General features: G+C 47.3%; 6 protein-coding genes and 1 long non-coding RNA gene across 13 annotated transcripts in view; 1 reads left to right on the top strand and 6 right to left on the bottom strand.

The window, feature by feature from the left end:
- LOC128888479 (uncharacterized) overlaps positions 1-23,889 on the top strand; it is a 92,650-nt gene extending 68,761 nt beyond the window's left edge. For all 3 annotated transcript variants that reach the window (XR_008460264.1, XR_008460263.1, XR_008460262.1), the window contains one exon: positions 23,341-23,889. This is a non-coding gene — a long non-coding RNA (uncharacterized LOC128888479). The remainder of the gene's footprint in view (positions 1-23,340) is intronic.
- The window catches only part of LOC128888455 (tyrosine-protein kinase Btk29A), a 145,393-nt gene that overhangs the window by 68,478 nt on the left and 50,328 nt on the right, over positions 1-26,587 (bottom strand). The gene's annotated exons all lie outside the window — the stretch shown is intronic.
- Positions 210-3,003, bottom strand: LOC128888468 (hemolymph lipopolysaccharide-binding protein). Of its 2 annotated transcripts, none has more exons than XM_054145344.1 (3): positions 2,188-3,003; positions 713-943; positions 210-630 (listed from the first exon to the last, which is right to left on the bottom strand). In XM_054145344.1, exons 1-3 carry the CDS (start codon positions 2,363-2,365, stop codon positions 326-328), a joined length of 714 nt encoding a protein of 237 aa, XP_054001319.1. In that variant the 5' UTR covers positions 2,366-3,003; the 3' UTR covers positions 210-325. The 2 variants fall into 2 exon arrangements, with proteins under 2 accessions (XP_054001319.1, XP_054001318.1); XM_054145343.1 differs by having other exon boundaries at positions 212-630; positions 713-955.
- On the bottom strand, positions 3,146-5,853 carry LOC128888470 (hemolymph lipopolysaccharide-binding protein-like). The gene is made up of 3 exons (XM_054145347.1): positions 5,443-5,853; positions 4,502-4,720; positions 3,146-3,889 (listed from the first exon to the last, which is right to left on the bottom strand). Exons 1-3 carry the CDS (start codon positions 5,603-5,605, stop codon positions 3,588-3,590), a joined length of 684 nt encoding a protein of 227 aa, XP_054001322.1. The 5' UTR covers positions 5,606-5,853; the 3' UTR covers positions 3,146-3,587.
- LOC128888476 (hemolymph lipopolysaccharide-binding protein-like) lies at positions 9,878-17,651 on the bottom strand. 2 transcript variants are annotated; one of them, XM_054145353.1, is made up of 4 exons: positions 17,317-17,651; positions 10,968-11,080; positions 10,596-10,802; positions 9,878-10,231 (listed from the first exon to the last, which is right to left on the bottom strand). In XM_054145353.1, the coding sequence occupies exons 2-4, from the start codon at positions 11,053-11,055 to the stop codon at positions 9,930-9,932; spliced, it is 597 nt and encodes a 198-aa protein (XP_054001328.1). In that variant the 5' UTR covers positions 11,056-11,080; positions 17,317-17,651; the 3' UTR covers positions 9,878-9,929. The 2 variants fall into 2 exon arrangements, with proteins under 2 accessions (XP_054001328.1, XP_054001327.1); XM_054145352.1 differs by having other exon boundaries at positions 17,313-17,649.
- LOC128888474 (hemolymph lipopolysaccharide-binding protein-like) lies at positions 12,503-14,570 on the bottom strand. Its single transcript, XM_054145350.1, has 3 exons — positions 13,986-14,570; positions 13,656-13,880; positions 12,503-13,375 (listed from the first exon to the last, which is right to left on the bottom strand). The coding sequence occupies exons 1-3, from the start codon at positions 14,110-14,112 to the stop codon at positions 13,074-13,076; spliced, it is 654 nt and encodes a 217-aa protein (XP_054001325.1). The 5' UTR covers positions 14,113-14,570; the 3' UTR covers positions 12,503-13,073.
- Positions 14,977-16,556, bottom strand: LOC128888469 (hemolymph lipopolysaccharide-binding protein-like). Its single transcript, XM_054145345.1, has 3 exons — positions 16,212-16,556; positions 15,880-16,104; positions 14,977-15,746 (listed from the first exon to the last, which is right to left on the bottom strand). The coding sequence occupies exons 1-3, from the start codon at positions 16,381-16,383 to the stop codon at positions 15,445-15,447; spliced, it is 699 nt and encodes a 232-aa protein (XP_054001320.1). The 5' UTR covers positions 16,384-16,556; the 3' UTR covers positions 14,977-15,444.

The following is a 26,587-nucleotide window of genomic DNA, read 5'->3' as shown; positions in this document are numbered from 1 at the left end:
ATATCTTTCCCCGCTGATAAGAGTTATCCGCGATGGGAACAACCAGATGTTGCCGCGAAACTTTGGTACGATGACTTCCGTAGTGCGTAGCATCGACACGATTAAACGATCGAATAAAAGACAAAGGAAAAGGAAGACACGAAGTAGATATTCGAGGGTAAATTGAATCTCTAATAAAAATAAAAAGAGTACAACTTGTTCGCTTGCAAAGCTGACTTTATTCTTCGAGAGAGGTATCAAAAGCGCAATCAGTCGCGGGGGAAATGTAAGCTTGGTTCAAGAAATTGAATAAACAATAGCGCAGATTCGTGCTCGCGGTAGAGGCTCAGCACATGGTGATCTCGCAGAAGTAGAAGAACAAGCTTTCGCACTGGATGTCGTCCATGCCACCGTGCTCGCCCATGAGAATCGCGCAGTTCTGATGTCCTCCCGCGTTGTCTGGATCGCCTGGAATCGCTGGAGTCCACCTGTCGTAGCCAGACTTCTCCAACGACTCGCCCGTGACGGTCACCCACTCGCCCTCCTCGAACAGGTCGTGAATACCTAGCCAGGCGCGATCTACCTTGGCTGCCTGCAGCCACTTGAGCAGGACGGTTTCCTCGTCCAACGAATTCGGAACGGCCAAGTAACCTGTCGAGCAAAATTGATTAGTTGTCTCCGATAAGAAGCGTATCCGTTTCTAACCCGTGGAATTAATTATCGTTTCGGTCACCTCCTTCGTCCATGCAAGCCTTGCGCGCGACGTTCCAGTTCTGCTTGCGAGTGTGCAGCTTGTGAGCTCCTATCCCCGGAGTCACTATGTAATCGCCTCTCTTCAAAACGTTGGTGCAACTTCTGTTGCATTTATCGCAATTATAGCCGGACGACCTTTCGGCGTAAAATGTTTGTTGGCCAGCCTGGTAATTGTTTTGACCGTTCATGGTAATCACCGGCGGCTGGGAACCTGAGAAACCGTCTGCGAAAAAGTATATTCGTCTCCCTCTATTACGCTCTATCTATACCAACGTCTATCGCAGAAATGTTCGCGTGCGCGTCTAGTCTCTCTTAGTGAACTACAACTGGTCCTCGAAGAGTTTGAAATTCGAAAAACGTGCCTCCGCTAGCTGCGTGGACGAGCGACGTTGCGTAACACGACGACACAGCGACAGAGTTTAATCGAGCGCAATTAGTTACAATTGGATCGCCTACTGCGAACTTGTTAAAGTAGCCAGAAGGAATCTTTCCGCGTTAACTTGTATCGGTAGCTGTAAGCTACTCCCAAGATTAATTCCCCGATGTACCGTTTGTTAGATTCCGATTTATTTCGAAGTTCGGTTTCTGCTACGATTCGGTACTTAGAAACTAGATTACCGCTACGTTCCTACTTCTTGTTCGATTGCGTTATGAAAAAGCTCGGGAGAGCAGTTTCGGTGTGCCTTTTAAAGGTTTGTGTTTAAGGATTCAGAAGGGTGGTGGTGGAAACAAGGGGAAGGACCAACGAGAATCGTAGGATGTCAAGGAGTCGGTCGTGTTATTCGGAGTTTGTAAGGGTACAAGGGTCGGATGCGTAGTTGGTGTATGGACGGATGACTAGGTTTGGAACTTACAAATATTTACTTATCCCATGAGGATAAAACTACCGACTGACATAAAGTAACGAAGATTAGATGGGTACGGTACAGAAGGTACAGATTAACCTAAACGATGTCCAACGCCTCTCTCCTTAAGATCGAAGGGTAACGGACAGGTAAGAGCGAGCGACAGTGAAAAGACAGTGAGAGAGACAGTGAGAGAGACAGTGAGACTCCGGAGAACGTGGTACGCGAGGATCGAAGCCGAATTTCGGCGGGACCCAAGCACATTTCGTCGGAGTGACATAAGTTTGACCAGGCCACGCTAGAGCCGGCTACATTGGGGTCTTCCCCAAGAAAGAGTGGGGCGCGTGCTTGCTATTTAAGGGCGGAAAATGCTACGCCACGGGCAGAACAGGAAAAGCGAAAGAAGAAGAGACCGCGAGCAAACGTCGGGAAAATCGGAAGAACAGTTAATAAAAGCGCGGTTAATAAAAATCTATCCAACTAGCATTTATGTGTCTTACAGACAATAATTAATATAAATTACATACGTGAATTTTTCATTTTTAAAGGTATTAGTAAACCTAGGGCGGTATTCAACATATTCTAGAATGCTTAATCGACCTTTCGTTACCTTTATAGGTGCGAGGTGGCGGCTTCGGAGATTTATCGAGTAGTATCCTGGTTTGGTTTCCGATTAGATGCAAGCCTGTGTCGATGCCTGTCTCCGCGAACGTTTCGATCGCGTCTGGCATTACGAAGCCAAATATGTCGCTCGTAAAGACGAGGAGTATCAAAAGTTTGTCGAGCATGGCGTCGATTCTACACGATCGCCTAATCTTTCAGTGCGTTTCGAAAGGCTTGGCGAACCTCAGCGCTTCGTATGTTTGCCGTCTGCCTCGGTAGCGACGTATTACTGTAGACGCCAGGAGCGGTCGCGAGCCTCTTATGCCGCGCCTGTCGTCTTCCTTTTTCGACTGTTTCCTTCTTTCGTCTCGCGTCCTGCCTTTAAGGGATACCACGAACCTGACAGATTTTTTCCAGAGCTTCTCCCTCTCGCTTTAAACCCGTTTGATCTGCACGCGGCTCCCGATAACTCGCGGGGAGCACTCGTCGATGTTCGGTGATTAAAATCGGGTTTTCCCTCGAGTCTATACAGCTCTGTCCATTTACGACGAACGTGCGAACTTCGTCGCGAGAAGGCTGCCCCGTTGGTGGATTAATCCACTCTCGAGCGCGCGCCTGTTTCTATCCCTCTTCAGCCAAACAAATCGCTTTCCACGAGCTGAGAACGCGGCAGAATACGCTTTCTGCAGTTTCGATCCGTCACCCCGTGAGTTCTTCGCGTTGCAAGAGCTGTAGAGAAGTACGCAAACGCGGGTAGCCGTGGCTGGGAGAAACGCGACGGACGAGTATAAACACTAAACCTGTTTCTATCATTTTTTCCGCAAGCTGGACACGCACGGTCTCGCGTTCAAGGGAACATCTTTGCAACCGACGCGCGTCTCGGTATTCTTCATAGAGGGCTGATTATTTGATTTCGGATCGTTTGTAGGAAGGAATTGAAGCTAGGAGCAATAGAGACAATCACCGCAAACAAAAGCACAGCTATCGATGGCTCGTGTTTGTATATTTCCAAACAAGTTGGCAATCGCTCTTTGAACAAGTTACAATTTCTTTCATGGCTCGTAAAGGAGCAGAAGGAAATATCGTCAGTCTCGGGGTTTAGGATTTCTTGCTGGTTTAACGCTAGATTTACCGACATCGAAACTATGCTATATGGCAGCTCGCAGGGAGTTTACAAAGTTCTCCAGTCGCGCGATCCTTCGACTGAATATTCTTGATGATCATCCTCGATGTACGACAAACTGTGGTATGTTTATGCAAATTAAAGCTTAAATAGAAGCGTGTCCTATTCTTTAAACAAAATGTATTTTATTCTCGATATTTTATATATATTTTTGTCGTTCGTGAGCAATCTCATAGATTTCTCCCTTGTTCGCTATAAATGCATAAACATCCGCAGTCCCGCGATCAGCATATGTCGATCTCGCAGATGAATCCGTGGCGTAAGACACAGTCGACGTCGTCCAAGCCGCCGGACTGCACGAGAACTCCACAGTTCTGATGGCCACCGAAATTGTCGGGCTCGTTCGGCCACATCGTAGTCCACTTGTCGAAACCAGCTTTTTCCAAACTCTCGCCCGTTAGAGTGACCCAGACACCCTCGGAAAACAGATCGTGAACGCCTACCCAGGCTTGATCGACGTCCGCGGACACCATGAACTTTAGCAGGACGCTCTCCTCGGCCAACGAGTTCACGATGGCCAAGTGACCTGTCGGACAAACCTTGTTTACTTCGTTCTTTCGACAAACGCAATTCACCGCGACGAGACGGCCGCGGAAACGTTGGCTCGTTTCGTTAACCCTTGAACGCCCCAAGTTTCAAACTCGATACCGGTTTTTTACATCGAATCGCACCGCGAATGCGATCGCAACGCGAACTAATCTGTTTCTAATATTTGGCTGTTTGTACGTTACCGTTACGCGTAATGTTTTCTCGACCAAAAGTTAACCCTTTGCACTCGAGGGGCGAGTGTCAGTCACCACTAGGTTTCGCGTAGCAAATCTACCAGCAACAACGTTTCTTTAGGTCTAATTTCTTTGGAACCGGAAGTGTCAATAAAATAACATCTTCGAAGTCGATCGAAGCTTAGCATTCGTGCCAATACTGAATGTAGAACGTAGAGTGCTGGTAGATACAAAAAGAAGAAAAAAGAAAGAAAAAGGTCTCGAAAAAGGTCTTGCAAAGGGTCGAAACAATAAACGTCAGCTGTCGAAATTGTTCGAATAACGAATACATTGATATTATTTAAATGTAATTTGGAAAATCGGGCTTCCAAGGGTTAACGGTCCGTGTCGCGTTCCGTACGAATCGTTCGCGTCACCTCCTTCGTCCATGCAAGCCTCGCGTGCGTCGTTCCACCTTATTCTACGCGCGTGCAATTTGTAAGCCCCGATGCCTTCGTTGAGAACGTAGTCGTCCCTGGGTACGAACGTCGTGCAGTTCCTTTTGGAACCGTTCGGAGACCAGGTGACGTAAAATATCTGCTGGGTAGCGTGGTAATTGTTCTCGCCGCTCATGTTTACTATAGGCTGATTAGAATCTGGAAAAAGGTATCGTTTACTGCGTACGAAGAACAGCTTCGTTCGCCGCAACAATTCGAATCGGGATTTGTTGCGACGTTCGGAAAACCGCGACGATCGCGAGCCGGCGATAACGACGAGATTATTAAGAATTCCAATTACGGTAAATTGCTTAACGCAGACAATTGCGCGCGGGATCGCAGACGTTATTGGCTCGATGTTCTCGCTGGATAAGTCGTATTAACCGCGACGAGGTAAACTGTCGATGCAGATACTCGGCAAATTAATTACGTCCGTCAACATTTTCTATTTATAGCATCGATTGCCATTCGATTCCATCTACGTTGCATAAAATACGAAACAGCCGAGACTGGAAGGCCCAAGTCGCCATTTCGACATTATAGAAAGAATCTTCGACACTTTCACCCGATTCGAAACGTGGTTTCATAGGTGGTACCCTACGTTTCGCGAATGCTTTCAACAGTGTTGTCCTGTCTTTTGGAAACTCGTGCGAGATACAGTGTCCGGGAACGGTTTCAGCTCGCGCTCGCTTTAAAATTTCATTTACGAGTGAGAAGTACCGATCGCGCGCTGTTGACCGCCAAGGGAGCACTGATTCAAAGAGCCGAACCAAAGTTTGGGTAAATACACCGGTCAACGCGCGAAAAAGATGTTTTTTTCTGTTTTTTTACAGCAGCGTAGAGTGTGAACTAACGCTTCGTCCAGTCACTGGACGTCGTACCATTTTTGTTCGAAGGCAGCCCAGTCAGAAAGTGTAAAGTTCCGTTGACTATCGTCGATTGATTCTGCCCGAATATCTGAGCCTTGGCGGTATCCGTTTGCGGCATTACAGCGCAAAATATTCCGCTGGTAAGAGCGAGAAGCGCCAGCAACTGCTTGTACATAGCGTCGTGTTTTCGAACCAGTTTCCTATAACCGTGTCGCCTTTGACCGACCTCTTCTGCAACCTGGTGTAGTTGGTACTTTTGAAACCCGTTCAAGGTTTACAAGTACTATCTAGATTGATTTGTTCCGACGCTTCACTTCGTAGAATTAACGTTGTCAACGTGTTAAATGACACGCGCAAACGACACACCGTTGCGGGACGGTGGTTTACGTAGCGACTGATCGCGCCAGTAACGTTCGCGGTCATTTTATGCTGTCCGTGTCTCTTTCCTGCCGCAGTTTTTCTCTCGCCTCGTGCGTCGGGTGAACAAACCGAACAAACATTGCAAGTTTATCGTTAAGGAGGACCTTGGATTCGAGAGGTCGCGTATGCAAATGCCCGTCCTCTTACGCGCGGCTTTTTATCTGCGCGCGCCACGGAATTTCCAACGCTCCTGGTTACGGAACGTTATTCCCCACTGACAAGGAACATCCGGGAAGAGGCATCGATTCCTGTTAAACTTTCATCGTAACTCTGACGTTACTCGTGCCACGGACGAGATTCTCAGGCGAGCTCCATCGCCTTTGTTTCGAAATTAACCGTCGTTCTTTTTTTTTTTTTTTCGCGAACGCGACAAAAAGGTACTATTGCGACGTTACTACGAGCAACGAAAGTATCGCGACAGCGAACGAGCGAGCGATTCGACGTATCGGTCCCGTTATCGTCGCTAGGCGTCAACGAATCGTCGGATTCACGATTGGAAGTAACCAAATAACGCGCGCGTCAGTGTTTTCGGAGATAATAACACGCATCTCGTACGTGTTTCGCGCGTCTGTATTCGTCGATGTTACTCGGTGACGGATCTTTTCGTTTCGTGTCTTTTCAGCGCCGATCCTGTTTGTTAGCGAAACAGAATCTACGGGAAAGGGTGATACCGAAAACGAATAACGACTGATTGGGAGTCGATTAGTTTCAATTGTTAACTATGCGATTGTTTCGTGCAATTTTTCAACACTCTTTCACCTTAATTCTGATACATTTTCCATCGTATCCTAATAATTCGCGCCTAATCTTTGCGGCGCGAATCGTAGCATTGTCTGTCGCGTACGTCCTGTTTATCCATTTATTACGTCGTACATTTTTTATTATCTATTCGACCAGATATAAAACACATGTCGGTTTCGATACGAAGTTTTGCGCACATCTAAATATATCGCGACACCGCCCCCCACCCCCCCCCCTCCCACGATCCTTCTGTTTATCGAAATCAACCGAATCAAAAAGAAAAATGGAATTTTACCAAAAATTAATTGCGAAAGTTAACGCATATTTTAGTTCATACGAGTTACGTTCAATTTCATTCGTGGATTATTTTAGAAGTTAATTATGTTAAGTGTTTCGAACTAGAAAAATGGAAGAACGGACTCCCCGACAAATATTTCGCTCCTGTCTCGCGAGAATCAAGCAACGACGTAGTCATCTACGATATTTACACGATATCGTGTACCACGTTCTACTACGTCGTCAAGCACAGAGTACGTGACGGTTTAAAGACGATCGTTTTACCTATATCTACACATACATAGACGAGCACAGTCGCGATGAGACGAAATGCCGGCAATCCTTGCGATAAAGAAAAATTGTAGGAGAAACCACAATGTTCGGTCCGAAATGACAGAGCGAACCTCGAGAGTGTCGCCGAAACGGTTGGGAGCAAAGGGAGGGTCTAAACCGCGCGTAGAAGGGAAAAATGGATTTACAGCTGCGAATTGTCGCGCTCGCGACACCGGAAAGCAGGTTAGGGGACTTTTTACGGGGCTTTTCCATTTGCGGTTGTCGCGGTCGCGTATCGCCCTCCGTTGGGACGCGGTATCGTCTGACCGATCCCTGCAGGCAGCTGGATATTCGAACGGGTTCGTATATTTGCCAGCGAGCCTCGAATAATCGAGGCAACGCGTTATATATCGGTTTTGGCCCCTAGCTAGGACGTCGAGGGGAACAGGACCATCGAAGGAACCGTGACTGACGCGTTGGCAATTATGATAACAACACCGGTCGCGATAATGGAATATCGGAACGAAATGGAATCGTCGATTTAACCCTTTGCTCTGCGAGACTTGCTAGGAACGAAAACGAACCGTTCCAGGTTGCGCGAGGTACGACTGGATCAATTTCCCAAGATGTTTGATAAACGATCGTAAACGAACCGTGAGCGAACGAGAAAAGGTGTGTCTATTAGAAAGACACGATTCGAGGAAAGGGTCCATTTGTTTAAGTATTCTATTGGTTATTTGAGTAAATCGCAGAAGCACGAGCGAACGAAATATACGGAAATGATTAGAATTAAAATATACAGGGTGTCCCAAAAGTCGGGGAGGAGCCGGAAATGGGGGGTAGCTGAGACGATTCTGAACGACAATTTCCTTTGCGAAAATGTCGGATGGGGCTTCGTTAAGGAGATATTAAGCGAAAACCCCGACCAATCAGAGCGCGCGGATACCGATGGAGCGGCCGCGGTAGCGTAGGCTACGCGCTGGCGGCCGCGCTTGCGCGCGAACAAGTGACTCGACGTGCATCGAAGCATCGACCTAGCGCGTAGCCTTCGCTACCGCGGCCGCTCCATCGGTATCCGCGCGCTCTGATTGGTCAATGTTTTCTCTTAATATCTCCTTAACGAAGCCCCATCCGACATTTTCGCAAAGGAAATTGTCGTTCAGAATCGTCTCAGCTACCCCCCATTTCCGGCTCCTCCCCGACTTTTGGGACACCCTGTATATTGCAAATGTGCACGTAGCCATTGGCGGGTCGGGCAAAGGTGGCGTTGCTTTGTTTGTATAAGGATTCGGCGCTCTTTTCGCGGCACGCAACCATCGCCATCCTTTTTGCTTAACTGCTTCACGGAGAGCGTCGTCGACAACGGTGGACGTAACAGTCGGTCAGAAACAGTCGGTCAAAAACAGTCACTCGATCAGAGGATTTCGAGGCAGTCGGTTGAAATGAAAATCGTTTCCATCCTGAAGCCCTCTCGCAATTTACTCTATTCAATATACGTATCGGATCGATACAGAAGAATTGCTTCTCGAGTAAAAATTGTCGAAGAGGCGACCTACCTGTTAATACTTGATTAAAACTGAAGCACTCGGTGTAATTATTTTCGCGAGTCGTTGGAAGGGTGGCCGCTCCAGAGCGGAATGGTGACGTTGACCAGAGTAGATGTTTTGCCTCGGAACATGGTTTTCACCGACGATGCGAATTGTTGACAACGGAAGAAAAAAAAAAAAAAAAACGAGCAACTTTGGCGCAAACAAGTTTTTACCGAGACGTCGGACGAAGTAGTTCGAGATGAAAGTAAATGGAACACCGCGGCCCGCGGTTTCATATGAAACTTTTCCGAGTGGTAAAGTTCCTTCCACTCGATAAAAGATGTATGGCCCGAACCATGAGAATCATTAACGAGAACCTAGCTCTCTTCTCGTTGACATACATACTCGCAACACTCCGCGAGGAACTCCATCGTTGGATAATACGACAGATAATCTCACTACGAGTCTCACGCGCCGTAGGGCAAAGAATTAAGGCGTACCAAGGCTCGAGACTCTCGTTTATTTCTTTTACGGTGAGAGAAAAGGACCGGAGGAACCTAAAACTCTGTACCACCGAGTCTCGGGCGTTGATATAGGTTCAAAGATTAAGTAAATATCACGATTACTGTCGAATAGCACGTTACGCGCTACCGAATATTTGATTTCCGCGCAAGGATCGAGCAAGAAACGGAAACCATACGTTGTTGACCGAGCGTAAAGCTCGAAGCTCTTAAAAGGGAATCTCGAGTTGGAACTTCCGTGGATCTCGGTTCTCCAGAGGAAATGTTGAACTCGGCTGAATTCGGAGCCGATTGCGGTTTTTTCCGCGCAATTTTTCCGGACCGTCTCGGAATCCAGCGGTCGGTGTCAGCTCCCGATGGAATAACATCGGACGCCGATGCAAAACCCTCGGCAAATTGGCAACCGCCCGCGCATCTACATACATTACGTATACACTTCAAAAATCGAACGGTCCTATTGACTTTGGAAGTCCAAACGATCCCGTCGTTCCACCTAAAGCCAGCCAACGAGAGGAGAGACTGTTGAATCGTTTCCAATCTAAAGAAAAGCGGATATAATAGCGAAGGGAGCAATTGGTGCTAAACTTTCTGCGAGAAAATTCACCATTTAATCCTTTCAATCTAGCTGTTGTTTCGTCTGTATTCTAAATGAACGTGATTCGCTTTTTTTTTTTTTTTTTTTAAAAAAAGTTTATTAAACCAATTAAAATAATCGCGCGCATGGGTGGAGCCGACGAGCTCAGACGACGTCGATCTCGCAGATGTAGAAGTGGTGCAGAGTACACACGACGTCGTCGAGGCCGCTGGCTTTTACGAGGACTCCACAGTTCTGGTTCCCTCCGTAATTGTCGGGCTCGTTCGCGAACGCCGTGGTCCATTTGTCGAAGCCAGCTTCTTCCAGCGACTCGCCCGTAAGAGTCACCCAGTCTCCCTCTTCGAATAGATCGTGTATACCTAGCCAGGCTTCCGCGATGTTCTGCTGCTCCATATATCGCAGCAGCACGCTCTCCTCGGCCACCGAGTTTATAATAGCCAAGTAACCTATCGAACAATATCCACTCGTTTTAACGCGTCGACCGTCGAACCGACTCGCGCGAAAATCGGAATGAGAATTTTGTCTCGCGACAATTGATAACTGTAGAATCTGGACGTATTTTTATAAAAATTTAAGAATTCTATACAAGATCTCTTTTCGTGAACACTTAGGCCTTAAAATGAATCGTTCAAGTGCCTTAAGGAAAAGCCTCTGAAAAGAACGTCGCCCACATATGGGTGACACAGTCTAATTTTATTCCAGTGAAACGTACCCACTGGAAATATTAATAAAAATGTTAACTTTCGGATCAATTTTTCCTCGGTATCTCCGCAACACCTGCAACCTCTAATAAATAGTTTGCTTCTTCACCTCCGTCTCTCATGCAGGTCTGGCGAGCCGCGTTCCACTTGAGCCTCTTGTTAAACAGCTTGTGAGCTCCGATGCCGCGCGTGATGGTGTACCCTTCTTTCATCTTCGCGTCGTTCGGAGTACCGCGTTGCCGGCCGTTAACGAAAAACGACTGCTTGTCCGCGTCGTAATTGTTTTGGCACTGCACGGAGTCCGCGGACGAGCGACCTGTAACGAGGGTTTGCCACGCGATGAGTTTCCATACACGCGAGTTTCGATTTCGCGCTGTGGACCACTCCGTGGTCGCGTTCGTTGCGGTGCTCTCTCGGCGATTGATATAGACGTTTTATTTGACTGTTTTATACAATGATTCGTCGTAATCGTAACCGGTACCTGAGTCGTAAGTTTCGCCGGTGACGGACGCCACGTCGCTAAGCATTCCGTTCAAAAAGGCGAGGACGATTACCGTGAGCTTGAACATCTCGGAGACAACTTGTACGGTCGACCTATCGACAGAAATCAAAGGGAACCGGTATTAAAAGAAACAGAGCCAAGAATCGAGCCCGGTCGCGTCTTGTTCGCACTGTTGTTTCGAGGTGCGCGTCTACCAAAAGACGAAAAGAGTGCTTACATACGACCGACCGTTTATTTTCCCGCCAGCTTTCTCTCAAAGTTACGGTATTCGAATAGTCCTCCGGTGTTTACGAGGTGGTAAAATCTGCGCGTTGGCTGTCGAGGAAGGAACCACCGACTCCCGTGGTCGGCGAACTTTAACTGACCAACCTCTATCGTCGCTCGCGGCTTGCTTCATCTTTATATTCTTTCTTCTCCTCGATCGTCGATGCCATTGCACCTTTTTGCTCTTATCCGAGAGCAGCCTGATCAAACTGGAAATCCGGCATTCCAGTATCCCATATTATAGCGCAGATGGCCTTGGATCGCGATGATTCTCATTTGAGAACTCAATTACCATTCCTACCTGGGCTCCAGAGGTGCTCCTCTTCGAATCAAACGACGCGTTCTCGCGCCCAATCTTCACCGAGGAACCTTTGCTTCAATGGGGAACATTTTGGCATTGGGAAGTCGTAGGTGGAGACGGGTAGAGATTCAATTGGAACGTTGGGCGACGATTAACCAGCCAGCTGCGTCTTTCATGATTCGTCGTGAAGATCACTGTATTTTGTGTCACGATGCGTATCTGCACTCAAGTCTCATACATATTCCTACCCTCTCTGTCGACAAAATTTGTTTAAATTAAACGGTAGGCTTGATGTTTCCAAGTATACGTTTGTGTAAATATGTCGGTGTGCGTATAAGTATATACATGCATAAGCTTATTCGTATACTAATTTATACTGAAAAATTCATTCGGTTACATCACAACTATCATTTAATTTACTCGAACTTGTTCGATTGACACTAAGGGTACGAATATTTATGGGATTGACTGTACGTCGTGACGAATATATGTATATACGAATATAATACGCAAATATGTATATATTCATATATACACACACATACTTGGTCAGGTGTGCATTGAAATAATGAATATATGTATATACGAATATAATATGCAAATATATATACATATATATATATTTGCATATTATATTATATACACACATACTTGGTCAGGTGTGCATTGAAATAATGAATATATGTATATACGAATATAATATAATAATATAATATGCAAATATATATATTTATATATATTTGCATATTATATTCGTATATACATATATTCATTATTTCAATGCACACCTGACCAAGTATGTGTGTGTATATATGAATATATACATATTTGCATATTATATTCGTATATATATATATACTTGGTCAGGTGTGGATGGAAATAACGAATGAGGTACCATAACGTCCGAATATTAAATACGAGCCCCAGCTGACTGGTTAAAAGCACCGCGCAACGATTTGTTCAGGCATCCAAATCTTCCTTTTATTAAACAACAATAGTAGCAACAGTCGACGATTGACGCTGTCGCGAAGAGGAAAATTGCGACGAGCTATACTTTGATTCCTTCGAGTGAATTTGATATTCGGAACGCATTCTTGGACGCCCTTTTCAGGCATGAATACGCGACGAACTCGATTCGTAGTCCGCGTCGCATTACTCGAATACTCGATCACAGCGCGGAGTAATCAGATACTCAAGTATTCCGATACTCCCGGACATTTGTATAATTAAATTTCGGGACGAAACCGCGCGATACAGAGTCAAAGATCCTTACTTACTTGGAGGAACGCCCGACGCACATGCGCACGATAATTAACGCTCGAAATTTGGTTTGCACGCGCGGGTTTTGTTCGCGCGTACAGGGAAAGCTTTCCTACGACCCTCTAGTGCGCGACAGTTTCGTTGGAGGGTTTTTATCGGTAAAGTCTGGTCGATCCAGAAAAAAGTGAAAACTGGTCTATCCGGTCGAGTCAGCCTTCTCAGCGGCCAGTGGCAAAGAAAAGAAATAAGCGCGTCGCGGTTCAGCACAAGGTGATCTCGCAGAGGTAGGGATTGGTGTCGTCGCAGTTGGTGTCGTCGAAGCCTCCCTGGTCTTCCAGGACGCCGCAGTTCTGTCGTCCGCCGGCGTTGTCGGGCTGATTGGGCCATATCTGGGACCATTTGTCGAAACCGGCATCGTCCAGAGTCTCGCCTCCCACGGTTACCCACAGACCTTCCTCGAACTGATCGTGAATGCCTACCCAGGCGCGATCGAAGCCTTCCCTTTTCATCCAATCTATCAACAGCTTCTCCTCGCGCTCAGAGTTTATGACGGCCAACCGACCTATCGAACAACCATTCCCCGTTTAATTCGCTTTTAAACGATCTGCTCGCTGGCTTCGTCCGAGCGACGGTACAGCTTGTCGTTCGAAGAATCTAACTAATTCAATTGGATCATCTATGAAACTCTAAATCAACTCTAAATCAACTCTAAATCAACTCTGAAAGAAGAAACAGTCGAACGCCTCAAAATAAATTAGAAGCTCGAGTTTTCAAAACTATCGTCTCGATTTCGTCGTGGTCTCGAGTCTCGGCTAAGGAATTAACAAAATGATTCGAATCACCTCCTTCGTACGCGCAAGACCTGCGAGCATGATTCCACGTCAATCTGCGGCGGTGCAGCTTGTGAGCACCTACTCCTGCAGCGACAACGTAGTCGTCCCTGTGCACGACGCTGATACAATTATCCAAGCGTCTGCGCCGCGTGTCTGGCGATCCGTTAATGAAAAATATCTGCTGCGTCGCCTGGTAATTAAAGTGACCGTTCAAGTTAACTACCGACGGTGAATCTGGAAAAAACAGTGGTCCCAGAGTGAGAACCGCGTCCTCCTCTTTCTTTTCCTTCGGAACTCTATCCAATTTCGGCTCTTAATCCGTACGAAGACACCGTTTACCTGGACGCGTTCCGTTGGCCTGCCTCTTCTGTCTTTCACTCGGTTCGAGTACGTCGACTACGGTTGACCCTTCGTTCCAAAGTATTCCACTCGCGAAAACGAAGAGAATTAGCGAGAGCTTGTACATCTCGGCGACAACCTCTACGAGCAATCTACCGACAAAAATGACATCGAGTGAGCAGCGATAGACGCGCACGAAACTCTGACTCCATGTTCCTTCGATCGATGAATTAGGACGTTGCGCTGGTCCTCAGCCTCTCTATTACTCGCGTAACGTCTGCTGTATCTAGAAATTACTCCAGCCTTACAATTCCCAGTGGTAACGTTCACTCTCTTAGACCTCTGACGTCACAAAAAAACTCTCGGAACTTGTTCTCGAATGAAGTATGCGGATACATCGCAAGATCCCCGCTGAGAAGAGGTTCTAGGAAAGGAAATACGGAGACACGAGTGCCTGCTAATCGAAAGATCTGGTTCCACGCGTGCAAACCAAATTTCGAGAGCCCTTTATATAAAACCGAAACGGAGAGGTAAGCGGTTCCTCGGTGCGCGTAAAACTTGCTCCTTTGATTCGTGAATCATCGTGACAACAAATTTCAACCAGTCGTTCGAAGTCGTGCTGTCTCTCAACGCGTCACCCTCGATCGTAAATGATTCTTAAACCAAGCACGATGTGTGCCTTTACGTACCGTTCCGTGGCTTTTCGACGCGTTTGTAAAAATCCTGCAAACGATCGATCCTCGAAGCTCTTCGCCGTTCACCGATCGATCGAGAAACAATCCAGGCAACGTTCGCTCGACGACGGAGACGATCAGCCACGGTTCGCGGGGATTCACCGACTGGGCGTCGTCAGCGTGCTTCAGACACGGGCAATAATTTTTACTCGGCGGAGTAGTGGTTCCAGTATTTCCAACCTATCGACCAGCTCATCTCGCGAAATCCCCACTATCGCAACAAGAGTCCCGTGGTGGGATAATCGAGCGAGTGCGGATAGATGTTAGCATACTTTAATTTCAATAATAAGCGACGAATACAATGCGTAGCTCTTAGTCGACGACTCTTCTCGATGTAACGCGACGACTACTCGACGCACGACGTACCCCTCGAATTCGACTCGCGCGTACAAAAATGATCCAGTTTCGATCAGCGGACGGTCGCAGACGCAACGGAATCGTTCGGATGGATATATTCGTCGTACAATCATTTTTGCTGCGTCGAACTGGTCGATCCTGTTCCGTCAACTTTTTTTGCTCGTAATTTGAAAGAAGTTTCGCGTCGCGGTTTACCACGTTGATCGCCGCGTCGCCCGTACATGGGCACGGAACTAAATAAATTAATTTCGAAGAGAATTGATCCGCGCAGGATTCGCGAATTCGACGAGGTCGCGAAAAGAAGTACTAGTTTAAATGCGACAAACGTAAGTTTCAGTTGCATAGGAAGAAAGCGTTAGGTGGATGCGTTAACACAAGCTGATCTCGCAGATGTACGGAAGCGTCGCGTCGCAGTCTATGTCGTCGTAGCCGCCCGATTTCTCCAGGACGCCGCAGTTCTGTCGTCCACCCAAATTGTCGGGCAGGTTCGGCCAATTCGTCGACCATCTCTCGAACCCTGTAGCCTCCAACGACTCGCTGGCCACGGTTAACCACTCGCCCTCCTCGTACAGATCGTGGATTCCTACGAAGGCGCGTTCAAAGTTCTCCCTTCCTATCCAACTCGTCAACAGCTTCTCCTCGCGATCCGAGTTCAACACGGCCAACTGACCTATCGAACAACGGCCCCTTGTTTAATTCCGTTTTAAACAGGAGACGCTCTCGCCGTTTCGAAGACCACTTTCGATTAAACAACTACACGGTACAACTATACGTCGAATACCAAACTAAACGATTCGAATCACCTCCTTCGTTCAGGCAGGACTTGCGAGCTTGATTCCACATCAGTCTGCGTCGGTGAAACTTGTGAACGCCTACCCCCACGGTGATAACGTAGTCGTCCCTTTCTACGTAGCTCACGCAACTCTTGAGACCTTTGCGGTGCTTCTGTGGCATTCCGTTAATGAAAAATATCTGCTGCGTCGCCTGGTAATTAAAGTGACCGTTCATGTTCACTACCGACGGTGAATCTGGAAAAAAACAGCGGTTCCACGGTGAAACCCGCGTCTTCCTCTTTCTCTTCCTTCGGAACTCCATCCATTCTCGGTTCTTAATCCCGTAAGAGGACACCGTTTACCTGAACGCGTTCCGTTGGCCTGCCTCTTCTGTCTTTGACTCGGTTCGAGTACGTCGACTACGGTTGACCCTTCGTTGCATAGTATTCCACTCGCGAAAACGAAGAAAATTAGCGAGCGCTTGTACATCTCGGCGACAACCTCTAACGGGCAATCTACCGACAAAAATGACATCGAGTGAGCAGCGACGGCACTCGAGAACCCCTTGGCTTGTTCCAATCTCGTCGCAATCAACGCCGACAACGGTCAGATTTTCGGAGACCGAGTCTCTATCCCGTCGCGACGAGATCTTCTAATCGAAGCAAGAGTTCCAAGCCCTCCGAGACTAGTTCCGCGTACGCAAACCAAATTTCCAGCGTTCCTCGACGGAGAAATCGTGGAATTTTTGCTCGATTCCAGGATACTTTCGTCGAAACGATGCGATGTGATTACTCTTCGAAATTAAAAGCGCGGACAAGCACCTACAGCGAGCATCGCGCGTAAATGTTTTGGATATTCCATGGCCAGCGATATTCCCCAAAGGATCGCGAAACGACCGTAGCATTGCATCGCGATAAGCGGATTGGACGCATTTGCGGCGTATGCAAATGCGAGACACGCGTGCAAAGCGTATTCGGAATACACGTAAACGACAACGTACAAATATAATTATATTGATCTATAAAATTACACGTCCGTGTTTGGCGCGATCCGTAAAATCGCGGGACGGCGATAACGTTTCGAAAACAATATTTATGCGCGGCAATTTGATAACAAAACTCGGGAGCTCTGTCGATCGAGTATTCGTGCATTGTCCAGATCTTGCTCGACGCGATACGCGATTAGTTTTGCGTATCAGGAATGAATCGACGTATATCCCCTGTCGATCGTTCCTGGCAACAATGCTCGTGAAAATTTGGAAGAAAACAAAAATGTTCGAGCGTGAAAACAAATTTAAAAAAAAAAGAAGTAACGATTCGGTGCAAGGAAAATGCGACGAATTCTAGACGTGCTCTAGAAAAGCTTGGATAGCGATTGAAACGTCGTCGGTCGACGCAGCACTCTGGGAAACTACTCGATCCGGCGTAACGTTTAAGCGTAATAGGGTGTATTCTTTTACGTACCGACCTATCGGGTATTTTCTAACAATCCTGCGAACGTACGATACTCGAAGCGTTTCACTGTTCACCGGTGGATCGTGAAAGACCCGCGCAACGTTTGCATAGAATCGATGGCTGCAAACGAGCGGCAACGGTTCGCGAGGACTCACTGACTGCGCTCGCTGCTGCTGACCGCGAGCTTCTGCGTGATTGCCTCCTATCGTCACCGCCTTCTTCCTCTCTTCGACGATCTTCGATGCGGGGTCGTCTTCCTCTTTGTCGCTCGCGCCAGCCAAACTGGAAATCCGGCATTCCACGAGCACGGATCGCTACACCGCGGACCTTGAATCGCGACGAGTCGCGCTCGATGAGTCAATTCGCGCGCGAGACAAACTCGTTGTTCCGATCGGACGAGAAGGACGGTGAACAGGAAAACTGTAGCACCGTCACAGCGATATATACGCGCCTGTTTATTCGTCGAATGTTTCGATGGCATATTATATAGCGCGTTGCTCAGGACGTGCCAGGGCAATTCGATTGGCTGTCGCGTGGTATGACGATCGTGGTACAGCCTCGGTATTGGCCGATACGTGTCGAGATAAACTGAGAGAGCAATTGGAGGCAATGGCAACATTGGCGTAGAGACAGTCTACGTTTATCGAAGAAGTTTCGCTAAAGTAAATGATAGTTTCGATATTATCAAACGAATTGTTCGATATAAATATGTATACGAATACAGAAGATCAAAATCGTCGGAAAGCGGTCGAAATGGCTTGGAATGCCCCGGAATACATCTTAATACATTTAAACCGGAGATTTAAACAAGTTTCAACGACAGAGGGTATATGAATATTTATGGGGACTGATTGTATGTATAAAAAATAAAAAAAAAAATAGAAATTCTTGCAAGATACACTTTGTATCCAGTCGACGATGTGGCGTGGACCACGACTGCTCGAAAGAGAGGCGGAACCCTGTTGTCTCTCTCCCTTCCAGTTCATAGGTGAATATTGAAATCGTGCTAATTTGAACAAAAATCTTGATTATAATAAACGAAGAGACGTCGACGGAATGCGAACGCGAAAGAAAGGACGCGAGATGGAGCATCTGAGGTTTGTTTGTTTGTTTGTTTGTTTGTTTGTTTGTTTAAAGTGTAGAGGCTGAAAAGGTCCCTATCACGGTACGACGTGGTACAACATATATGAAACTGTGTGAAAAAAAAAATGTTAGCCTCCGTGGTGGATGGTACGAGCGGAAGCAGGAACCGCGTGCTTCCTTGGCGATGCATCGAACGGATATTACCGTTTCTCGATCGGCTGCCAGAAGCGATCGGAATAAGAAGGGCGGGAGAGGAGGGAAGGGCAAGGGACGAATATCGTTCCAATAGGGACGTCGCCGACTGGAATCGCATCCGGCGAGAGAGGAAGAAACAAAGAGGACAAAGTTTGGTTACGTACGGGATAAAAGTGGCCCGAAACGCGCCACCAAAAGCCGAGCGGAAAGATGAGAAAATCCTGCGAACGGATTCGCCGAATACGGCCGACTCGGGGGAAAATTGGAAGGTGGAGGAGGGAACGGAGGATACGGTAAGCAGGGATTAAAGCAACGACCGGACGGAAATTACGTACAATATAAGACGATTAATGGAGTCGGGTAAATTGGGAACGTAGAAGGCGAATTCGTCGCGGATGGAATTAGTCGGCGAGTTATAATTCGTCGCAAGCTTGTTTGGCTGTTTGAAAGATAAACGAGAGGGATGCGGACGGACTCGCGGACCGTAGTTATCCTATGAAAACGTCTGAACGAGAAGAGAAACTTTTCCGCCAGGAATATTCTATCATAATAAATTCAAAGTTTCTACGAGACGCGCAACGATACCGTGTCAACACTGAACCGAGGTTTCATTTCTACCTAATTCTAACGTGACCGAACAAAACGACCAGTCTCGAAGACACTCCTTTCGCTTAACTGAACAACGTATTAAACGTATTAGCACGAAACAATCGTATTAAAGACTGTAGAATATTTAGCAAAAGAAAACGTTGGAACGTTATTCGACGGTTTTTGAACGATTCGGGAGACATCAACTGCAGAGCCCGTGGCTCGCAACGGACGGATTGTTCTGCTGATTACATGCTAACTGAATTCATCGATCTTCCCGTGTTGCTACTACGTCGAACGTTTGTTCCAACTGCCATATTGCATCGCAGCTGACAACAATGGCATCGCGAACTGGCTCGATGGCATCGTTATTCCCAATGATGGGAAGGCGCATGTAGCGTAAGCTCGGTACCGTGTTTCCTGCGGTAATTTCAAACTCGACATGGTGGTTGGTTTGCGCCGTCCTCGTAATTTCAGCGAATCGAAAATATTGTTCCGCCGGTGGGTATAGAACTTTAGAACGCGATTTCCTCGAGGCTACGTTTCTCGAACGTTGCTGGCGATAAACGACGGATTTAAAATTCGTCGACGAGAACAATAATTATAATAATAATAATAATAATAATAATAATAACAATAGCTTATTTACGGGCAACCTGCTCTTGATATCGAGTACAATGTAATAACAACGACAACAAGAAAAACGAAACAAGAATGGAGACGATTACGATATCTTATAACGTAACGTGTTCGAACTTGATTGCGCATCTGCAAAATTGCAACGACTGACCTTTTAAATGCTACAGGTGAGCCATGAAAAAGATCAACAGCCATATTTAAGGCTGTTAGCCATCGCACACATTCTCGTGTACAATTCTCGTAACACAATTTTCTTTCGCAATTGAGGTACGATCTGGGATCGATGTAAAAGATATCGCTGCTTCGAAAGTTGTCTACTTGGAATATGAAACTTCAATAGTTCCAGTATCCCGGGACATTCGATTTTACTATCGACAATTTTAAAAACTAGCACGAAGTCTGCTACAGTTCGGCGCTGCTTAAGCATGAACATTCGCATAGTGCAAAGTGCAATGTGCAAATTGCAAAGTGGTTTGCTATATCCATAGGTGTACCTATCGTATAAATCCTTAGAAATATGAAGCTCGAAAGCGTTTTAATTACATCGCGCGAGAGGAGCGCGATCGCCTAAAAAAGTTAATTCTTTCCTCTCGGAAATATACCAGCCCCCCCCGGACCGATCGATCCTGGCGCTAAAAAAAAACCCACGAGAATTTTGGTAAGCTTTACGCTGCAAAAAGGCATACTCGCGGTGAAACTGGGTCGAATCAACAATGTTCGGGCCAGCTTCTTCGATATCGATACCGAAATCCCGCCCAATATTCTCCCCGGGCGCGAATTTAGATCTCGCAGATTGGCCACGCGCCGTGTTCCCAATCCTGGCCAACGGTCTGGAATCGACCGTTCGCGACATGCCGGAAGAAAAAATTCGCCGACGTTTCTCGGCCAATCTACCAAGGATCTCGTAACCGTCCGGCGACGAAGAACATCGTTACGCTCGGATGCGGGACCCGCAGAGATCTCTCGTCGTCTTCGCCTCGCTAACCGTGTTTTCCGGCAAATTTCAGCGGAGCTCGGCGATCTCGAATCGATGATTCCGGTAAATTAATACCAGCCCGTTCGGCAAACGTCGAGTGCCAGATTTCCCTCTCGAACGGTACCCTTTGATCGTTCAACCTCTCGTCGTACCTGGGTTCTCGCGTGTGCGGCGCGAAACGCTCGAAAAACCACGATTTCGCGAAACGTCGCGCGCTAAAATCCCGATTTCATCGTGTTTTTACAGTCGTGGGAAACGCAAGCGTATACCACCAAACGCACGAGGAACTGCGGACGGTGTAATAATTGCATGGGTTGCACGCGCGTATGGAAATACGTTTAGCGTAGAGTACAAGGGTCGTGGTCTCGCGGATCAGGCACCGATTCGTTGTTATTTTTGAAGACGCGGACGTTAGAAACGCTTTGCAACGAAGCGTTCGCGTCGAGTCACTCTAAAACCGGATCTTAAACATTGTTTCTCGCTACAAAAGCACCTGCACTTCGTTTTCGAGGCTCCAAGGTATCGTCTGAAAAGAAAAATCGAATTTTTTTGAAATTTCCGAACGGCGTTACGTCTCTTGATATCCCGAATTCCGTGGCCTCTCGGGGTCAAAGAACGCGTCGACTATCGAGCCGCTATTCGGCGGTGCTCCGAACGTAAACTTCTCGGCTGGAGAATTCGGCTGGTAGGACGGGGAGACGGCGAACAATAGGCTTCGCTCGCTCAACGATATTCGAGGGCGACGTACCTGCGAGATTAGTCGCGGAATTCCAAAAGGACCATCGGCAGCCAAAGAGTTTCATCTCGCGCTCCTTCATCCCCGAGGCGCGTTCAACCGCGAGGACGCCAAAGAGACGACGGCTGGCTCGTCCTGATTCACGAAATCAACCATCGGTTGGACGCTCTTCCGTAATCCAAACTGCATTCACGGAACCACAATTTCCTCCTAAAAGGGCTCCGCGTTCGCGCGCTCTCGCCGTCCTATCCAAATCGTCTAATCCAAACGAGATTTCGCCAGCCGCGCCGCGGATCTCGCGTTTACCGTTAACATCGCGTTCCGTTCGCTCCCGTTGGCTAGACGATTCTCTTCGCTCTCTCCATCGGGAAACCTACGATATTCGTCCTTAGGCGAGCGGAACGCGCCACGACCGTCGTCTCGCCTTTCGATTAATCCTTTCGTCGAGAACAAACGGATGCGACGCTTGGAACACGAGATTTCCAGAACTGACGAACGATATACAGTAAAGAACGCGTGCAAGAGACTTGTTCGAGACCCGAGGATTTATTGTGGAACCTCCCCCAGAACGGAAAAATCTCCGTTCCAGTGCTGAATTATTTAGGATAGAACAGAGAGCGAAAGAAAAAGAGGCCCGAGAAAATAAAGGAGTCGACAGAAGCGTATAAAAATCGGTAAAGGAGCATGTTACACTTGCTCGCTCGCTGAGTGGTGGGGATAGTCTTCTTGTATTTATTCAGTTAATCCTGTCTTGCGCGTATCCAGTCTCGTTTAAGCGTCCGCGACGAATCGGACGTTCTTTCCGCGACGCTTTGGTGGCTCCTCGAACGATAGCCTCGGGTAAAGTCGCTGAAAATCCACGATCTATCGTAACAATCCCGATTGGCCATAAAGTTCGACGGGCTAATGGGTCGGCCTGATGAGATACGGCCTGCCTGCGATACGATTTATCGGCAGAAAGGACCGTTCGTGTCGAGTTTCCGCAGCACCAGCGACGATATTTGCAGTCGAGTCAGCTACGTCCCTGGAATAACTTGGCGTACGACGAGCGCGTGGAAATCGACGAGCGCGTGGAAATCGACGAGCAAGTGTTACTCGCGAAGAATACGAGGGCTTTCGGTAACGGAGAGCTTTCGTATCTGCAACGGATGGTCCCTTCGGAGGATTCTTAGTTCTAAACGTCGACCGTGTCGCTGTCCCGAGGCCGTTGAACGCGATATCACGGTAACGGTGCGCACGTTCCCCTGTCTCCATATTATGCAAATGCTCGGTTAGATTCGCGGCGTTACGTTCCATCTTGGCGAGTGGTTAATAATACATCTGCCAGTAACGGGCTACCGTCGGTTTCCGTTGATTTAGGCGCGGTGTCACGGAAGATTAAGGACCTAGGTGTCGCGTATACGAGCAGTGCCTCTCAGGGGAAGTCCGGATTCGAGGGGAGTCGCTTAAATTCGTGTTCGCGGTCATCGATGCAACTTCGCTACGTCTAATTTTGATCCTATTGTTTGATTAATTCTAATCTTTATTTTCGTATCTTGAACGCGTCGTACGAACGAACTGTGTATAGATGAAAAAAGTTCCGTCTTGTCGTTCTCTGCAAGATAATGTATAGTTTTTATATCGATAGAACGTAAAATGGAAGTAAAATAATAATAATAATACAAAATTGTCACAAGTCGAGTTTTTGAATGCCGAAGCTGAGTCATGAAAAATAGTTGCGGCATGCTACAGATCTATCGATCTTGCAAGAGACGTACTTAAAGAATTCCTGTCGAACACTCTCAATCATTTTCGTAAGACCAGTTTGTAATGGATTCCAGAGACGAGATGCGAATTCGAGACGCGGTGGAAGTTTGTTCGCGGCGAGTTTGGCCGTCTCCGAGACAGAAAATTGCACGTGCAGCAGCGAGGATCTCTCCGACGATATGTTCGGTTTCTCCATGAACACTCGACACGAACTATCGCGTGCCACGTCCGAACAAGAACCACCGTTTTCGATGGTAAACGCTCGCCGCGGCGAAATCTGCCCGAGAGATCGAGCGAACGGCGTCAGGTGCATCCGACCGTTTTCAATAAGTTACACTCGACACGAGTCAGCCAACGTCGAGAGCAGTTTTGCAGTCGCCATCGATCTCGAGATCACCGCGTCAGCCCTCCTCCGTGATATGCTGGCAATTCCAGCAACCGTTCGGGCTTTTTCCAGCAGGGGATTCCGCGATGCGAGACCTGCTTCCGTGGATCCAACCGGAATTCCAAATGTGACGGACAACTGCGAAGTACCAGCCCAGCTATCAATTTACACGAATCGTCCATCGATCTTCGATCCCTGCCACGGGAAACGAACGACGCGACGCGTTCGGAAACCGGAAACTACCTATAGTTTCTATAGTATAGTACCTATTCTTCCGATACCCGAACGATGGTTACTGGTACGCAATTTACAGGTACGTCCCTTCAGGTTTTCTTCGACCTGTCGTAAACGCACTTTCTGACAATCGCTCTACACCGCGGAGCATATGACTATACCACCACTCGTATGCCGAAAAGAGAGCTTGGAAGTCTGATTTTCCAAATGAGATTCGAAAAGATGTCGATGTGTTTATTATTCGAACAATTTCGACGTTTACTTTGTTTACTTTGTTAACTTTGAATAGAAGAAGATTAATATAAAACTCCGTTATTCGTCGCATGCTATAAACTCACTCGTACAATTGAATTTCTTTTTCATCCCTACTCGAACAACGGAAAAGTAAAGAAATGTAGGTGGTGCTATAGTTACGTTCTACGGTGTATACCCTATACCTAGAATCCTCGTCGTGTACGATGCAACCGAAATAGAGAGACGGAGCTTCCCCTTTATTTTTACCCGTGGACGATATGTCACGGCGGGAGTACCTTCCTCCAGACAGATATACTTAGACCCCAACGTAAGATGCACGGAACATCGAAAGTTTTCTTTATTCCATTACGCTGTCTCGCGTCGAGCATGGAATTCGTTTTCGGAATCCATATTTCAGCGTCGCCGGGAGAATAGGAATATATCCGCGGGATAATACCGTAACCGGCGTCGCGGAACTAAATTAAAGGATCGTGTCGACGTCTCGATCTTTGCTTCGACTCCTCGATGGAAATGATCGTTAATTAAATTAACATCGTTAAATTAACATCGTTAAATTAACATCAATTACCAATTGGCGTGACTGGTTCGTGTTAACAATTGGCAAAGCCATAAGAACCATAAAACATGTAACAAATCGAAGGAAACGTAAAGCGGACAACAAATCGGTCCACGTACTCAACGTCCGTTGCACGGTAAGGTTTTTATTCGGTATCAAAGGAAAGCCAGCGACAAAGATCCAGCATTTCTGGTAACTACGAGCCAGACAGGGATGGATGCCAGCGCCTGAAAGGTACATCTCGCATCTCCGAAATGGCTACGTCGCCGGCACGTCCCTTTCTATCGCCTGGCCATCTAAAATGGAAAACTTTCCACTATTTTTCCACCCCGGGTCGTTGGTCGCGTCCAAAGTACTTCCGCGACGAAGGTCGCGAATAAAATCAATCGAGGCTTCGGCGCGACGATTTCGAACAAATACGCGGCCAACCGTGCCCAAATCCACGAGAAAACGACATCGATCTCGTCTACCAAGGCGCGTTACCATCGAACCAGGCCTCCTCGATCGATCGCATTTCCATACGAGTCGACGGCACACTTGTAGCGCGTAGAATCGTAATGGTGTACTGATACACGCGGTCGAATAAATTGTTACCATTGCAAAGCCCCCTTCAAAGGTCGAAAGGGGGGAACAAACGTATTTCGTAAAACCTGTAAACGTAACATACAATAGGATCGTTCCGAGCGAAATGGAATACTTTTCGAAAGGATTCGCGCGAAACGAAAATATTTAACCGGAACTGTTGGCGCGCGTTGCAGCTCAAACAACAAATTACCGAGCGATTCAACAATCCTCGCTGATTACCCGACTATTTATCCCGCAAATAATCCCGGACGAGCCGAATTTTGTAAAATAACTCGCTGCCCCTGTACGCGAAAATTCCTTCGCGGGAATCGCGCCGCGGTTTCATTCGTACGAGCCAGACGACGAAAAGTATACAGGGGATGTTTTGCGGAGCAGGTGAAAATCCGCTCGATCACAGCGGATAGACGACGAATATATTTTCGGTGGACACGTGTTTCGGTTTAAACGCGAATTTCGTAAATTTTTGGTTTGAAATTGTACGACGGAGCGGACCAAGGATTCGATTTAAACGATAAATTTAGTAGGAGATGGAAAATGGCTGTTTGGCTGTTTGGCTGTTTGGCTGTGAACCGAAAGTCGTTCTTAACGCACTTTACGCAGAAGATAAACTCCAACAAACTTTATTTATAATTTACACAACATAATGTAATCGAAACGAAATATTTTACATGCATCGTACGTAACGCGACGAGCAAAGCTTTCGCAATTCTTCTATCTCGCCTCGGTTTCAGAAATTGAAATAGACGATGCACGTGCGATCGTTGAGTATACGCGAACTTCTCACCAGCGAGAGTGCACCGAGTAAGATGTTTCGCGCGCGAAACCGTTCGAAGGAAACGTGCATAGTCGACGAAGCGCAACGTACCGAAGTGTGGACTTCCAGGGGTGAAAAAGGGTTGCGCACCGCTGAGTCGAACGGTTAAAATTGACCACCGCGTATCGCGGGGAATCCGTGGAACCTATTATTCCGGAATCGATCGTCCGCGCGAAATGAAAATCCGTGGGATTCCCGTCGTTGGGGAAAATCACTTGTCTCGCATGGTTTTTCTACACCAGCGGGTTTAACGATCCGTTTCGAAAGCGAATTACAGACAAGCACGGGCCACGGGGGCGCGCGATTTAATATTAGTCCGTCGCTTACCGGGCGGTACGGGCGTCATCGGAGGAAATAATACAATGGCCGGTTCATTTCGAGAGCTTCTCGTCGAAATTGTCGCGGTACGCTGCGGTAAAAATATTCGAAATACCTGGTATTTCAGGTAATTCAGGTACTTCGATTACGTCAGACGGGAATTCGACAGATGTT

Source organism: Hylaeus anthracinus, unplaced genomic scaffold (genome assembly GCF_026225885.1).
Source record: "Hylaeus anthracinus isolate JK02 unplaced genomic scaffold, UHH_iyHylAnth1.0_haploid 11994, whole genome shotgun sequence".
Taxonomy (NCBI): Eukaryota; Metazoa; Arthropoda; class Insecta; order Hymenoptera; family Colletidae; genus Hylaeus; species Hylaeus anthracinus.
This window is presented reverse-complemented; position numbering and strand designations above follow the sequence as displayed.